The sequence below is a fragment of the Puma concolor genome, chromosome D1, assembly GCF_028749965.1.
Source record: "Puma concolor isolate L17-30 chromosome D1, mPumCon1.1.hap2, whole genome shotgun sequence".
NCBI classification, from domain to species: Eukaryota; Metazoa; Chordata; class Mammalia; order Carnivora; family Felidae; genus Puma; species Puma concolor.
The window spans coordinates 15928481-15943609 of record NC_141676.1 but is presented as its reverse complement, the minus strand read 5'-3'; the positions used below and the strand labels follow the sequence as shown (position 1 = coordinate 15943609).

The 15129-nt window shown below is 41.5% G+C and overlaps 1 protein-coding gene and 1 pseudogene across 1 annotated transcript in view; both read right to left on the bottom strand.

Annotated features, from left to right (window-relative positions):
• Window positions 1–4764: 4764 nt before the first annotated feature.
• On the bottom strand, window positions 4765–4853 carry LOC147576507 (U6 spliceosomal RNA; annotated as a pseudogene).
• Window positions 4854–6620: 1767 nt separating this feature from the next.
• The window catches only part of NUP160 (nucleoporin 160), a 53000-nt gene continuing 44491 nt past the window's right edge, over window positions 6621–15129 (bottom strand). The window contains exons 29-36 of the mRNA XM_086677410.1: window positions 14696–14756; window positions 13378–13488; window positions 13064–13187; window positions 12034–12135; window positions 11270–11411; window positions 9921–10046; window positions 8056–8160; window positions 6621–7586 (exon numbers count right to left, since the gene is read on the bottom strand). Of these exons, the coding sequence (XP_086533536.1) occupies window positions 7497–7586; window positions 8056–8160; window positions 9921–10046; window positions 11270–11411; window positions 12034–12135; window positions 13064–13187; window positions 13378–13488; window positions 14696–14756 (861 nt within the window). The 3' untranslated portion in view covers window positions 6621–7496. The remainder of the gene's footprint in view (window positions 7587–8055; window positions 8161–9920; window positions 10047–11269; window positions 11412–12033; window positions 12136–13063; window positions 13188–13377; window positions 13489–14695; window positions 14757–15129) is intronic.

The window sequence follows — 15129 nt, the reverse complement described above, 5'->3', positions numbered from 1 at the left end:
AGAGAGAGAGAGAGAGAGAGAGAGAGAGAGAATGAGTGAGGGAGGGGCAAAGAGCAGGCTCCAAGCTGACAGCCCAGAGCCTGAGGCGGGGCTCAAACTCAGGAACTGTGAGCTCCTGACCTGAGCCAAAGTCGGATGCTCAACTGACTGAACCACCCAGGCACCCCTTTAGAGTTTATATTTATTTATTTGAGAGAGAGAGAGAGAGAGAGAGAGAATGAACAGGGGAGGGGCAGAGAGAAAGGGGGACAGAGGATCCAAAGCAGGCTCTGTGCTGACAACAGAGAGCCCAACGCGGGGCTCAAACTCATGAACTGTGAGATCATGACCTGAGCCAAAGTCGGATGCTTAACCAACTGAGCACCTAGGCATCTCTATTGTATTGTATTGTATTGTATTGTATTGTATTGTATTGTATTGTATTGTATTGTATTGTATTCTACGGAGAGAGAGAGAAAGAAAGAGAATCCCAAGCAGTCTCCACGCTGAGCACGGAGCCTGATGAAGGGCTCAGTCCCACAATCCTGGGATCATGATCTGAGCTGGAATCAAGAGTTGGAAGGTCAACCGACTGAGCCACCCAGACACCCCTAAAGCAGACCTTTTAAAGGGTCCTACAAAGGGGCTCCAGGGTGGCTCAGTCAGTTAAGCGTCTGAATTCAGCTCAGGTCATGATCTCACGGCTTGTGAGTTCGAGCCCCACATTGGGCTCTGTGCTGACAGCTCAGAGCCTGGAGCCTGCTTCTGATTCCGTCTCCCTATCTCTCTTCTACTCCCCTGTTCTCTCTCTCTCTCTCAAAAATTAATAAACATTAAAAAAAAATTAAAGGGTCCTACAAACAAAATCAAAGAATGTGTGAGAGAGACCATATTTAGATTACAAAGGCTGAAATGTTATCTGGCTCTTTACAGAAAAGTTTGCATATATCTAGTCTAAAAGTGGTCAAAGTTACTCCCTTTAAAGAAAAATCAGGCCTGATCCCTGTTTACTGGGGACTTAAGCACCTCTGGAATTACTGAGATTTTTTGGTTGTGGTGATAATGTTGTTTCAGTAAAACCAAATGATCAGGGCTGACATTTGACAAGTGAAACCTAGGAAGAACAATCGTTTAAGTAAACAAACATTTTCAGGGGCCCCTGGGTGGTTCAGTCAGTTCAGTGTAAGACTTTGGCTCAGGTCATGATCTCATGGTTCTTGAGTTCAAGCCTTGCATCAAACCCCGTGCTGACAGTGCAGAGCCTGCTTGGGATTCTCTCTTCCTCTCTCTCTGTCCTTCTCCCACCTGTATGTGTTCTCTCTCACTCTCTCTCTCAAAATAAATAAACTTCAATAAATAGATGTGTGTTTACATATTAAATATATTTAATTATAATTATTATTTGATGTGCAATGGGGTGATGTCTTTACTCGGTATTTGATGTTAACGTCAAAAGTTGACCCTCCTGAATTGATTTTAAAGCTCTAGGTTTTGGAACTTCAGGAGGTCACCTACAGAAATGGACTATCTACAGAAGTCTCAGCTTTAGTAGGGTAGAATGAAGCTGTGTGTGTGTGTGTGTGTGTGATCTAAATTTTATCAGTCTCACTCCCAGCTGGGTGCACTTTGATCAATTCAATTCTGACAATAAGCACTGCCCCCCCCCTTAGGGATTTAGCTTCAGATTCTATAGGCTCACTTCCCCCACAAGACTGCCCTTACTTCAGAAGCCAGCTCTAAGATTTCCTAGGACACTCACACTTTGGACTGGCTATAAGATTGGGGGTTCCCACGACCTCAACAAGTTCGATAATTCTCTAGATCCATTTGCAGAACTCAGGAAAGCTCTACACTTACAATTACACTTAAATTTTTTCTTTTTAAATGTTTATTTTTGAGACAGAGAGAGACAGAGCATGAATGGGGGAGGGGCAGAGAGAGAGGGAGACACAGAATCCGAATCCGAAACAGACTCCAGGCTCTGAGCTGTCAGCACAGAGCCCCATGTGGGGCTTGAACTCACGAACCGTGAGATTGTGACCTGAGTCGAAGTCAGACGCTCAACCGACTGAGCCATCCAGGTGCCCCTACACTTTTATTATAAAAGATAAACATGGGGGGAAGTCTGGGAGGGAGCACAGTGCTCCCATGCTGCCTGCCCCCCCGTGGAGTTAGGGCATGTCACTCCTCCAGGCACAACGAAATGTTCCTTAACCAGGATGCTCTGTTCAGCCTTGGTGTACAGCTTTTACTGGGACTTCATTATACAGGCACAGTTGATTAAACCATTGCCCAGTATGACCGATGAACTCCACCTCCGGTTCCCGGTCTTCCCAGGAGGTTGGCCTGGCCCAAAGTTCCAACTCTAGATTCACCATCACAGGGTTGGTCTTCTTGGTAACTGGCCCTATTCTGAAGTTATCTAAGGGTCCCCCTCTACTCACCTGATTAGCATAACAAAGACTTCTATCTATATGTGTATACATATACATGTATTTTTTAAGTTTAGTTTTGCGCGTGTGAGAGAGAGCATGCAAGTGGGGAAGGGGCAGATAGAGGGAGAGAGAATCCTAGGCAGACTCTGCACTTTCAGTGCTGAGGCCAGCGTGGGGCTCAGACTCACATGAGATCATGATCTGAGCCAAAGTCAGAGGCTTAACAGACTGAGACACCCAGGTGCCCCTATACATGTATTTTTTAAGTGTTCGTTTATTTCGAAAGAGAGCGCAAGCAAGGGAGGGGCAGAGAGAGAGGGAGTCAGGGAATCTGAAGCAGGCTCTGTGCCATCAGCACAAGCCCAACATGGGACTGGAAATCATGAACCATAAAACCATGACCTGAGCCAAAGCAGGACGCTTAACCAACTGAGCGACCCAGGCACCCATATATATGTTATATATACATATACACAAATATATACATATATATATATATATATATCATATATATATTCTTTTTCTTAAAATTATTTACTTTAAGAGAGAGAGAAAGTGACTTGGAGAAGGGCAGAGAGAGAGAATCCCAAGCAGGCTCCACACTGGCAGTGTGGAGCCCTATTCGGGGCTTAAACTCACTAACCGTGAGATTATGACCAGAGCCAAAATCTAGAATTGGACACTTAACTGACTGAGCCATCTAGGCACCCCACAAACATATATATATATTTTTTTCAAGTAATCTTTACACCCAACATGGGGCTCGAACTCATGACCGCCAGATCAAGAGTCACCATGCTTTGTTGGCTGAGCCAACCAAGTGCCCCAACCAGATACATTCTTTATTATACTACACTATTTGACTTGTTTTATAGAAGTTCATTTAAACCATGAAACCTCACTTACTGGAAGAAATACCTATTTTTAGTGTATAAAGACAGCCATAGGTTATTTGAACAATAAATTCGTCTTTTGATGATGGAATTCCATACAGATGTGGAAAGGTATATTCTTGTAGATTGGGGTTAATGAGTTACTTATTAAGGTCTCAATTTGTGAAGAAACATTAATACAGGACTGTTTCTAGGTACAGACAAAATTGCAAAGAACTGTGAAGATTAAAGAACACTTTAGAAATTTGTATTATACTGTGTTCTATTATACTGTATTCTATCATACTGTGTTCTATCTATAAAAATGGGGGCACCTGGGTGGCTCAGTCGGTTAAGCATTCCGCTTCAGCTCAGATCGTGATCTCGAGGTTCGTGGGTTCGAGCCCCACATCGGGCTCTGTGCTGACAGCTCAGAGCCTGGAGCCTGCTTTGGTTTCTGTGTCTCCCTTTCTCTCTCCTCAAATAAATAAAAACATAAAATTTTTTTTAAAATGCACCAGGTTGAGGTAAATTAGGGTAATTGTTATAGACTGTAATAAGACTTTTCACTTATTTTTTTTTAAAATTTTTTTTTTCTTTTTCAACGTTTTATTTATTTTTTGGGGGACAGAGAGAGACAGAGCATGAACGGGGGAGGGGCAGAGAGAGAGGGAGACACAGAATCGGAAACAGGCTCCAGGCTCTGAGCCATCAGCCCAGAGCCTGACGCGGGGCTCGAACTCCCAGACCGCGAGATCGTGACCTGGCTGAAGTCGGACGCTTAACCGACTGCGCCACCCAGGCGCCCCATCACTTATTGATTAAACAGAAATCTCATTTACATTTATATTACACCCCCCCCCCCCGCCATGAGGGGAATATTGGTATCAGCCACATCAGAACAGCCTGGCACCCAAAGGGTGGGCAAATAGTACAATCTATGGGGATGCACACAGTCCGTATTTTCTAGAAGCTTCCATATCTTGTAACTTTTTATTTTTAAAAATTTACATCCAATTTTTTTTTTTTTTTAAGCTTTTGTTTGTCTTTACTCGTAAGTGCTCAGTGCAGTTTCAGTTTTAAGAGACAACACAGCCTGGACTTTGGGAGGGAATCAGAATGGGGAGAGAAAAACCCATAGTGAGCTGGTGAGAGGTGACCCCCGGGATTCTCGAGTGTTTTAGTGAGGACGACTGGCAGAGGTGACAATGCACAATGTATTTATAGAACAAATTAGCTTTTCTTGGAAGGTCACAAAAATCAGTGATAAACTTGGTAAGAATGGTCAATATGAACCTCATGTGTATCATCAATTCTATTATCCACAGGAAATATTTTATTGTCACAGGCTGTTAAGGTAGGGACCTTATCAGTTACACCTTGTTACATGAAGAATGATAAAATTTCCCTTTGAGAGTCTTATCTTTATTTAATGGCAGTTAAGTACTAAAAAGGGGGGAGTTGTTTTTTTTCTTTTTTAATGGAATACTTGGCGAATTTGTGTCATCCTTGCATAGGGGCCATGCTAATCTCTGTATTGTTCCAATTTTTTTTTTTTTTTTGTTAATTTATTTCTGAGACAGAGAGAGACAGAGCATGAGTGGGGAGGGGCAGAGAGAGAGGGAGACACAGAATCAGAAGCAGAATCCAGGCTCTGAACTGTCAGCACAGAGCCCGACGCGGGGCTTGAACCCGCGAACCGTGAGCTCATGACCTGAGGCGAAGTCGGACGCCCAACCGACTGAGCCATCTAGGTGGCTTTTAAGTTTATTCATGTATTTTGATAGAGAGAGAACCAGCAGGGAAGAGGCAGAGAGAGAGGGGAGGACGGAGGATCTGTAGCGGGCTCTGTGTTGACACCCATGAACCATGAGATCATGACCTGAAGTTGGACGTTTAACTGACTGAGCCATCCAGGTGCCCCTGTATCCTGTATTCCAATTTTCAGTATATGTGCTGCAGAAGTGAGCACAGGAGGCAGCTTTTTTTTTTTTTCTTCAGGATTTCATTTTAGTGTAATCTCTACACCCAACATGAGGCTCAAACTCACAACCCTGACATCCCCTGATATCAAGAGTTGTGTCTCCCCTGACTGAGCTAGCTATGTGCCTGTTAAGAGGGAGCTTTTGTTTTTTAAGTTTTGAGAGAGAGTGAGCGAGCAGTGGAGAGAGAAAATTTCAAGCACTGACAGTGTGGAGCCCAACGTGGGGCTCAAACTCACAAACCATGAGTGAGATCATGACCTGAGCCAAAACCAAGAGCTGGATGCTTAATGACTGAGCCACTCAGGCTCCCCAGGAGGAACTCTTTTAGTAACATTTTGTAATCAGAAATTTTTGGCGTGGGAAAAACAAGGAATAACGATGCAAGGAATAATAATAATGGACTATGAAAACATCACATAGTCCAGGAAAACAAAAATGCAGAACTAAAGTGGAGAGAAAAGTGAAGTGAAAGAATTTCCATCGTCTGTTCTGGTTGGAAACCAAAGTGAAGAAGGTGGGAGAAAATAGAAGAGGGGTGCCTGGGTGGCTCAGTCGGTTAAGCATCCAACTCTTGATTTTTGCTCAGGTCATGCTCTCAGTTTGTGAGTTTGAGCCCTGTGTTGGGCTCTGTGCTGACAGTGTGGAACCTACTTGGTATTCTCCATTTCTCCCTCTCTTTCTGCCCCACCCCCCCAGCTGTGCGCTCTCCCCAAAATAAATAAATAAATATTAAAAAAAAAAGAAAGAAAGAAAGGAAGGAAAAGGACAGAAGAGCTGGGCTTTCTCCAGCATGGGTGGGGTCTTGAACCAAAATACTGACAACAGGTAAAACTGGTCAGGGTCTTGTGAACTGCCACCATGGAAGCTACTGCTCTGATGAGCAACACAGGTGGCGAAATTTCTGGAACAGGGCCAGTCTCAAGTTACTTCCTGTTCTCCAAAATGGCTACAAGAGGATTTGATTTTTTCAGACTGTGGCTTATGATCCATTAGTCATTCATGAAAGTGTCAGGTTACACAGCGACAAATACATATTCTGTGAAACCTTTCTTTTGGTTATATATGTGTATTTCTTGCTATACTTGGGAGCCACACGGGTTTATGAAGCTCTGGCAGGGCAAGGGCTCTCCCAGTCCCAATTACATCAAACACTTCACATTAATCTTGGCACAGCTAAAATGAAAAAAGAGCCATACATCTCATTATCTACCAATAACAGTACCACAGTGAAGCTCACATTGTTATTTAAAATATATAATGTAATTATGGTATTGATAGTATAAAAATTAAAGGCTTATGAAAAACTCAAGAGAGGTCAAAGGGCATACAAGCAAGTAATATACAGATCATTTCCTTAAAAGATACATTTTAATATACAGAATAAAATCCAAGATTTTACTTTTCATGATCCCCCCAAATCTGTGGACATGAATACTCTGAATCCGACCAGGAAAGTTTATATTTTGGTCCAATACATTATTAGACAAGTTGTATGATCAAGTCCGGCTTGATTATCATAAATCATAGAAGTTAACAGAATTTACCTTGAAAATTGGTTACTTTTGTAGGTAAAATCCCCTATTTTTTTCTTAGCTAAGAGTTTACTCAACTTTAGCCTCAGAACCAGATTCAAAACCAGCTTCTTTCACAGCTGATCATCATTTTAGGTTTAATTTAGGCAAGTTATTTAATAGTTTATTGAAGATCATACAAAAACTCCACAATAAATAATGAAAAGAGTATGCAAAATCATTAGCCTCTGTTTGCAATACAGAAAATACATGTCAGTTCTGGACCAAAATAATTCCACTGAAATACAGACAGTGGCAGGAAGAATGAAAGGGTCTGTAGTGGCTGCGTCCAGTGGTTGGCCACAACCAACCACCACCATCAGCTACTGTGGCAAGTGAGGGTGGGTTTCAATTTGCAGATAAAGAATGTCTTCGGTTGTTTAAAAAAATAGAAACTCTAAAAAAGCTTGTGAATCATATACAAAAGCAGCTGTTTGAGACCAAGGTTGAGAACCAGAAATTGTGTGTTAGCACCGCCAGCAAGCACAGGTTCTGTGACTCATCTGCCCTCTTCTCTTGTGCAGGATGCAGACTCGATGTTGCACACACCATTTGCAGGTATAAAAATTGTCCTGGAATCCAGGGTTCCTGTAGGGTAAAGTCTTAAGCCCTAAGAGGCACCAAGCGGTTACAAAAGCTAGGCAATCATCCAGATCACAAGTTCCGACGATATAATAAATCTCGTGTTGCTTTATCAACTTTTTGCTGGTAGTCCTCCAATTTGTCAAGTATTTTCTGGGACAGCTGGAGGAGAAAAGAAGGGAATCGTTACAGAATAGGTCAAGGACTAAAAAAAGACTGAAGTTAGTCATCACTTTGACTTCACCAACTAGCTTCCCCCTAATGACGATGTCGCCACTCTGCTTCACTTACTCAACATTCAGTACCGGAGTCTGTTCTGTGATTCTACTGATAAAATTGGATTCCACTGTTCACACACACTATCCCACTCCTGTTCTAATGAATTTTCTAAACATGCAAATCACACCAGTATTTTAATAAATGCATTACTGGCTATCTTCTCAGAACCGGAGAGCCTACATGTGATTTAACTAATCATTTTATAAAGAGATTGGAGCAGCATGTTAAGGGCAACAAATGTTTTCTGTTCTCCCCTTAATCCTTGAGAGCTGAAGAGCCAGCTTCAGGTGGGAGTGCTAGTGCAAGGGCTCATAAAAGACACCTGCTCCGCCTCATGAAAGGACTGACTTACAGCAATGTTGTGACTGTTGGCACTGTTCTCTCCCAGAGCCTGGAGAAGCTGGTCAATAGAAGAGTATGGGAGCCACACCATTGGCGCTGTTGCAGACAATGGAAACTGGAAAGACAAATATCTGCTATTTGAAGAAAATCTCAAAAGTGGACCATTTCTTCTGGGTAGTTTCATAGGTTTGGACAACATAAACTAGTGATTTTTTTTCGCAGTAAGAAATTGTGTATGTATGTATGTACATGTACACAGACACACATTTGTACCACCCCCACCCCCTCGCTTCTCTTTTCAACTGGGAAACTTGTCCTTTTCTTAGTGAAATCAAATGTATTTAAAAATTTTTTTAATGTTTTATTTTTTTAATTTTTTTTTTTTTTGAGAGAGAGAGAGAGAGAGAGGGAGGAAGGGAGGGAGAGAGAGAGGGAAAGACAGATTCTGAAGTAGGCTCCAGGCTCTGAGCTGTCAGCATGGAGCCCGACGCAGGGCTCCAACCCACAAACCATGAGATCATGACTTGAGCCAACGTTGGATGCTTAGCCAACTGAGCTACCCAGGCGCCCCCAAATGTATTTTTAAATTCATGTCACCTCTTATCTTAAAGTAACCCTAAGGCCTATCAAGGAAAAATACACTCAATGAAACTCTAAATTGTCAATGAATGCTTCTATTTGCAGTCTGAAATATAGATTCAAATTAACTGGAAAGAAAAGTTTGGAAAAGGAAAGCTCACCTTTCAAAGTTCTGAATACTTTTCTGAGAGTTTAAGAGCTTGGCTTTGTAGACCCAGATTTTAGACCTGGCTCTTCCATTTACCATCTGTGTGAGCTTTGGCAACTTACTTAACCTTTGAACCTCTGTTTCTTTGTGGGTTTAAAAAAAAGGGGGGGGGGTAAAACAATCTCCCATAGGTGGCTGTAAGGATTAAACGAGAAAACACTTGCAGAAATTCAGCACAGTTTTGGAACACAGAAAATAGCATTTTGTTCTTAATTACCTCTTTCCTCTAAATACTAACTAAAGCTACGTTCCTTTGATGGAGAAAAATGAAATGTATTTCCATTTTATAAACAGGAAACTGGGAAATCCTACAGTGCCAGTCCCTGATTATAAGGAAAACTAGTCGTGAGGACTCCTGGCTGGCTCAGTTGGTGAAGCATGCAACTCTTAATCTTGGGGTTGTGAGTTGAGCCCCATGCTGGGTGTAAACATTACTTAAAAATAAAACCTTTTTTGGGGCGCCTGGGTAGCTTTGTCAGTTAAGCGTCCGACTTCAGCTCAGGTCATGATCTCACGGTCCGTGAGTTCGAGCCCCGTGTCGGGCTCTGTGCTGACAGCTCAGAGCCGGGAGCCTGTTTCAGATTCTGTGTCTCCCTCTCTCTCTGCTCCTCCCCTGTTCATGCTCTGTCTCAAAAATAAATAAACGTTAAAAAAAAAAATTAAAAAAAAAAAAACCAAAAAAAACCCACCTTTTTTTTTTTCTTAAAGTTTCTTTCTTTATTTTGAGACAGAGAGTGTGCAAATGCATGCAAGTGGGTGAGGGTCAGAGAGACAGAGAGAGACAGAGAGACAGAGAGAGAGAGAGAGAGAGAGAGAGAGAGAATCCCAAGCTGGCAGCTCAGAGCTGATGGGAGGCTCGATCCCATGAACTGTCAAATCATGAAATGAACTGAAATCAAGAGTTGGACACTCAACTGACTCAGCCACCCAGGCACCCGAAAAATAAAATCTTAAAAAACAACAAAAACAAAATAACTAATCGTGTAACTACAAATAGTAAAGGGTAAATCCACTATTCTATAGCTCAATCTACTTTCACATCCTGACTTTATTAGAGTGATAATACAGAAACACATATGCATGCCTACCTCAATTCCAAAGTACTGATGTCCTTTCCCCAATACAGCATCTACATATTCTGAAACCAAATCCACAGCTTCTTCTAAAAGGTCATAATTTAAGTACAAACGGAGCAACTCAGCGGCATCGACCTTCTGTAAAGAGTCAGAGATTAAGAACATCTACCTATTTCCATCTTACCTGGGCAGCGACCAAAGGATGCAGAGTGTCTAATTCCCTGGGATTTATACTTCTCAATATAAATAAATGAGCATCTTGGTTTACTTATCCTGGGACAAGGGTTGGATTCCTTAGAGCCCAATTACTTCTGGGTACCTTGTAAGACTTTATCTGTTAAGTGGTCTTCCTGCCCTGTTTTGTAATCTAAGACACATTTTATTATTTTTCTACTTCAGTGTCCACAATAGTAGTAAAAGTCAACAAATCTTCTCAGAAATGCTGAGTACTGAAGAGATGACATATTCACGTTAATTCCCAGAAATATATGAATGACAAATGCAAAAGAAGTTAAAAGAATTACCAACTTTCAGTACCTGAATTAAAACTTTTCAACTCAGGGTGAAACAAAAGTGAAAACAACCTCAGTTTGGAAGGGCTCTACTAACTATGTAATTATGCTTTCCATATTCTGATATGATCACATTTGTAACTTTCATCATCTTAGCTGCTTTTCTACTTTCTAATTTAACAAAATTAGAAAAAAGAAAATTTTTAATTTTCAATTTCTAATTTAACAAAACCCAAAAAGAAAAAAAAAAGATCAGTTTTCCTGATTTTAAGCATTACCTTCTCTCTTTCCCTATTCCACTCTATGTATTTCAGATATAGCTTTCACACTTAAGCATGCATTATTTCAAATTAGGAGCTTGTTAAAATATAGATCCCAGATCCTGGCTCCAGATAACCTGATTCTCTAAGTCTGGAATGGGGCTCAGAAATCTGTATTTTGAAGAAGCCCACTACCCAAATAATTCTGATGCAGGTATTCCAAAAACCCAATTTTGATAAAACTCAAACCCTGCTGCAGTTTTGAAAACAACTCCACTCACTCCTGTGAATTTTTTGCGTAATGAACAGTAAATACTGTGTCATGCACATAGTCATTGTTCAGTTGAGCACACAAGCAGGCATGAACTTAATCACTAACCTGTAGAACTTTAATTCTAAACACCCAGTACTTCATACAGAATTCAAGTTCAGCTGTTCTTAGTGTTTTTAGATAACTTTAAGAAGTTGCCCAAAGTATATGTCAGTATGTTTCCATAAATTATCACCTCTACTTTTTAATCATCTCATGAAGTTATTCATACTGATAACGACCAGCTTCTTACTCTATACGAGTTAAGATACCACTTACCTTGTAACTGTTTATTAGCCAATTAGGTAGAGGTACTCCATGAGACAAGAGCTTGTTGATTACACAGTGGTGATATAAGTTATTCCGAACTTTGTACCTTTCCAGATAAGTTGATAATAGTCTCCATGCTTCATCTGTAGCACTTGATAAAAGCAGAAAGGACTAATGAGTTCCAGATTCTTAACAGATATTTACAGCGCCATTCAAAGCATCTATTTACAAGGAGAAAAAAAATCTTTAGAAGCTCACAACTGAACTGAAAATATAACTACATGGCAACTAATATCATTAGGGTCAATGTGACTTAGGGGTAGTACTAGAAACCAAATGACATGGATTGTATCTCTCCCACTAATCACATCTTTACTCAACTACACAATTCATTTAACTTCTTTGTTACGGATTTCTAAAACAAGGAAATAGGCTCACATGACTGTTTCCAAACCCGATCAAGCATTAGAATCATGCAGAAGTTCTGCTTTAGAAAATGAGGGCAATAGATCTGTATTTTAGTAGTGATATTGGTATGCTAATTTAGGGGTTGAAAACTAATGTCAGAGGACTGCCAAATCGTTAAATGCCCCAATTCTAAAGTTGTGTAATACAAACTGTAAATGCGATTCAAGGAAGGGAATTTTACTGAGGGTTAGGGTTAGAGAAGGATTCCAAAGAAACTGAAGTGCATTCAGGTAGACATGAATTGGGCACTAGGGGAAGTGTTTGGAAGGTAAGCCCTTTGGGGCAGAGGAGCACTAGAGCTGTACCTGGACTCCTTAGTGGTGATGACTGATGAGAGCTGATTGGCTGCTAGCCAGGACCAGGCTTCTGCTTGGGCTGCCTCGCCCCCTAACTGCAACTTGATGCATCTGTAACGAAAATGGTTCCACACGCCATAAACTAATCTGCTGAAAACAATCACATTATTTTGTTACCAAAACTAGAGATAAGGTGATAACTTTAGCTCTGGTCTGCTGCTGAATTCACTACTGGGGAATACTGGCTCTTTCCTCCCCTTACAGCCACATAACTGGAGGACCCACAAGGCCATTGGTAAGTGTTAAGAGAGAATTTACTTCAAAGGGAAAAATTCTGCAAGTTTAAAAAATATTTCCAATTCACAAACTACTTGACTAATATTTAGGTACAAGGTTACTTCAATAAAAAGTACTTTTTTTTTTTTTAAATTTTTTTTTTTTTCCAACGTTTATTTATTTTTGGGACAGAGAGAGACAGAGCATGAACGGGGGAGGGGCAGAGAGAGAGGGAGACACAGAATCAGAAACAGGCTCCAGGCTCTGAGCCATCAGCCCAGAGCCCGACGCGGGGCTCGAACTCACGGACCGCGAGATCGTGACCTGGCTGAAGTCGGACGCTCAACTGACTGCGCCACCCAGGCGCCCCTAAAAAGTACTTTTTAATAATGCTTACAGGGGCCTAAAGGATTGAATGCCTTTTCTAAAATGGACCCCACTGTTGACGCCACATTATCTACTGTCCTGTGGGAATGTAGGCCTGGGAATGCCAGGTTTTTTGAGTTCTCAAGAGAAGCTATAAATCAAGATTAAAAAAAATCATAATTAAAAGAAATTATAAAAATCACTGTGGTAGACTAGACAAAAGCATTTCTTTAAAGCACTACTGGCTTAGGTACTGTGCTGACAGTGTGCAGCCTGCTTCAGATCCTCTGTCCCCCTCTCTCTTTGCCCCTCCCCAACTCATTCTCTCTCAAAAATAAACATTAAAAAAAAAGAAAGAAAGAAAATGAAGACCATGGAAAGACAATTTCATACATACTTGAAAGCAAGTCCCTCAAAGACTGGCGTCAAGGGAAGCTTAAAAGTCTGACAGAGGGATATGGCAGTGTCAAAAAGGCCAGCCTGAACCAAGAGAGAGACCATCTCCTCTGCTGATGAACTTCCTGTGAAAATGGAAAAGAGCTTTTTAGTGCAAACGATGGTGTATGTGGATGACCCAAAGCCCCAAAGCCGCCCCTGGTATGAGCATCTCAGAGGAAGAGTGAGAGGCTCTGGCCAGTCTAGCCTACTGTGTCCACCGCCCGGCCTGAAGCAAAGCGTGCTGCCAGTGCTCCCAGAATGCCTCATTCCTACCTGCAACTGCAACTGCTGACGGGTCATGCTGAGCCAGAGTGAGGCGGATTCGGGCCAAGGAACACTCTTTTTCCAGGTCTCCCAGTTCCAGAATTTCAATCTGCCGATTGGCTAGAAGCCAAAGAAAAATGTTTTCAATTCCCAAAGTACAAAGGAAGTGTGTCTCATCAGTGCCTATTAACTCAGTCTATCAATTTCCACTAAACATGAATTCAGTGTCAATTCCAAAGGCACTAGAGGGAAAACACAGGGCTCCATAAAAGTGAACTTAAAAATAAAGCAACAGGGGGCGCCTGGGTGGCTCAGTTGGTTAAGCGGCCGACTTCGGCTCAGGTCATGATCTCGTGGTCCGTGAGTTCGAGCCACGCGTCGGGCTCTGTGCTGACAGCTCAGAGCGTGGAGCCTGTTTCGGATTCTGTGTCTCCCTCTCTCTGACCCTCCCCCGTTCATGCTTTGTCTCTCTCTCTGTCTCAAAAATAAATAAACGTTAGAAAAAAAAAATTAAAAAAAAAAATAAAGCAATAGCCGTGTCCAGCATGCAGCTGAGCCAAATCAAAGTACTCAAATAACAGCTGCAGTTGAGAAGATGCTTACAAGGTACTTTCCACAGAATTTCCTTTAACTCTTACAACCCTGAGATGCAGTTATCTACATCAGTATGAAAGGAACATGCCCACAGTGAGAAAGGCAGAATTATAACCAGGTGTGTCCAACTCTGGAGCCCAGGCTTTTTAAGAAGCAATACAATGCCTGCCTGGGTGGCGCAGTCAGTTAAGCGTCCGACTTCAGCCAGGTCACGATCTCGCGGTCCGTGAGTTCGAGCCCCGCGTCGGGCTCTGGGCTGATGGCTCAGAGCCTGGAGCCTGTTTCCGATTCTGTGTCTCCCTCTCTCTCTGCCCCTCCCCCGTTCATGCTCTGTCTCTCTCTGTCCCAAAAATGAAATAAAACGTTGAAAAAAAAAAAAAATTAAAAAAAAAAAAGAAGCAATACAATGCCTCCATGGTAATAGGCAAGGAGCCCGATAAAACAAGTTTGACACTAAGCTGATTCAAATACAGCAAGCAACAAAAACAAGCACTCTCTTTTGAGCATCTTCATTTCTCGTGCAGCCATACGAAGTTTTCCAAGAGCTGCCAGCCAACTTCTAGCAGATTAAAATCTTGAAAATAAGCTAAAAGAAGGAACTTCACAATATTTTTACAGTACTGTACATAATTTACAACTACTATACAAAACCACACATTTAATACAAATAATACTGTAACATAACAATATAATTATTGTCCAGCAAAGAATCCGCGGGAGATGTCCAACTCACTTGGAGCAGCTGTGCATTCTCCATCATGATTCCTCTTAGGGGATGCGCCAGGGCGATCACACTGTAAAGACAAAACAAGTGCTTAAATGTGAAAAGTTAGTACAGTTGACACTTGAACAATGTGGGGGTTGGACGCCAAACCCCTGTACAGTTGAAAATCTGCATATAACTTCTGACTCGCCCCAAAACTTAATAGCCTACTGATGACCAGAAGCCTTACCAATAACTAAACAGTCGACTAACATATATTTTGTATGTTATCTGTACTATGTACTATATTTTTACAATGAAATGAGCTGGAGCAAATCAAAAAAATCATGAGAAAATACATTTACATTATTGTATTTACTAACAAAAGGTGTGTATAAGTGGACTTGTACAGTTCAAACTTGTGTTGTTCAAGGATCCAGCTGTATTTTGAGATCATTAACTGA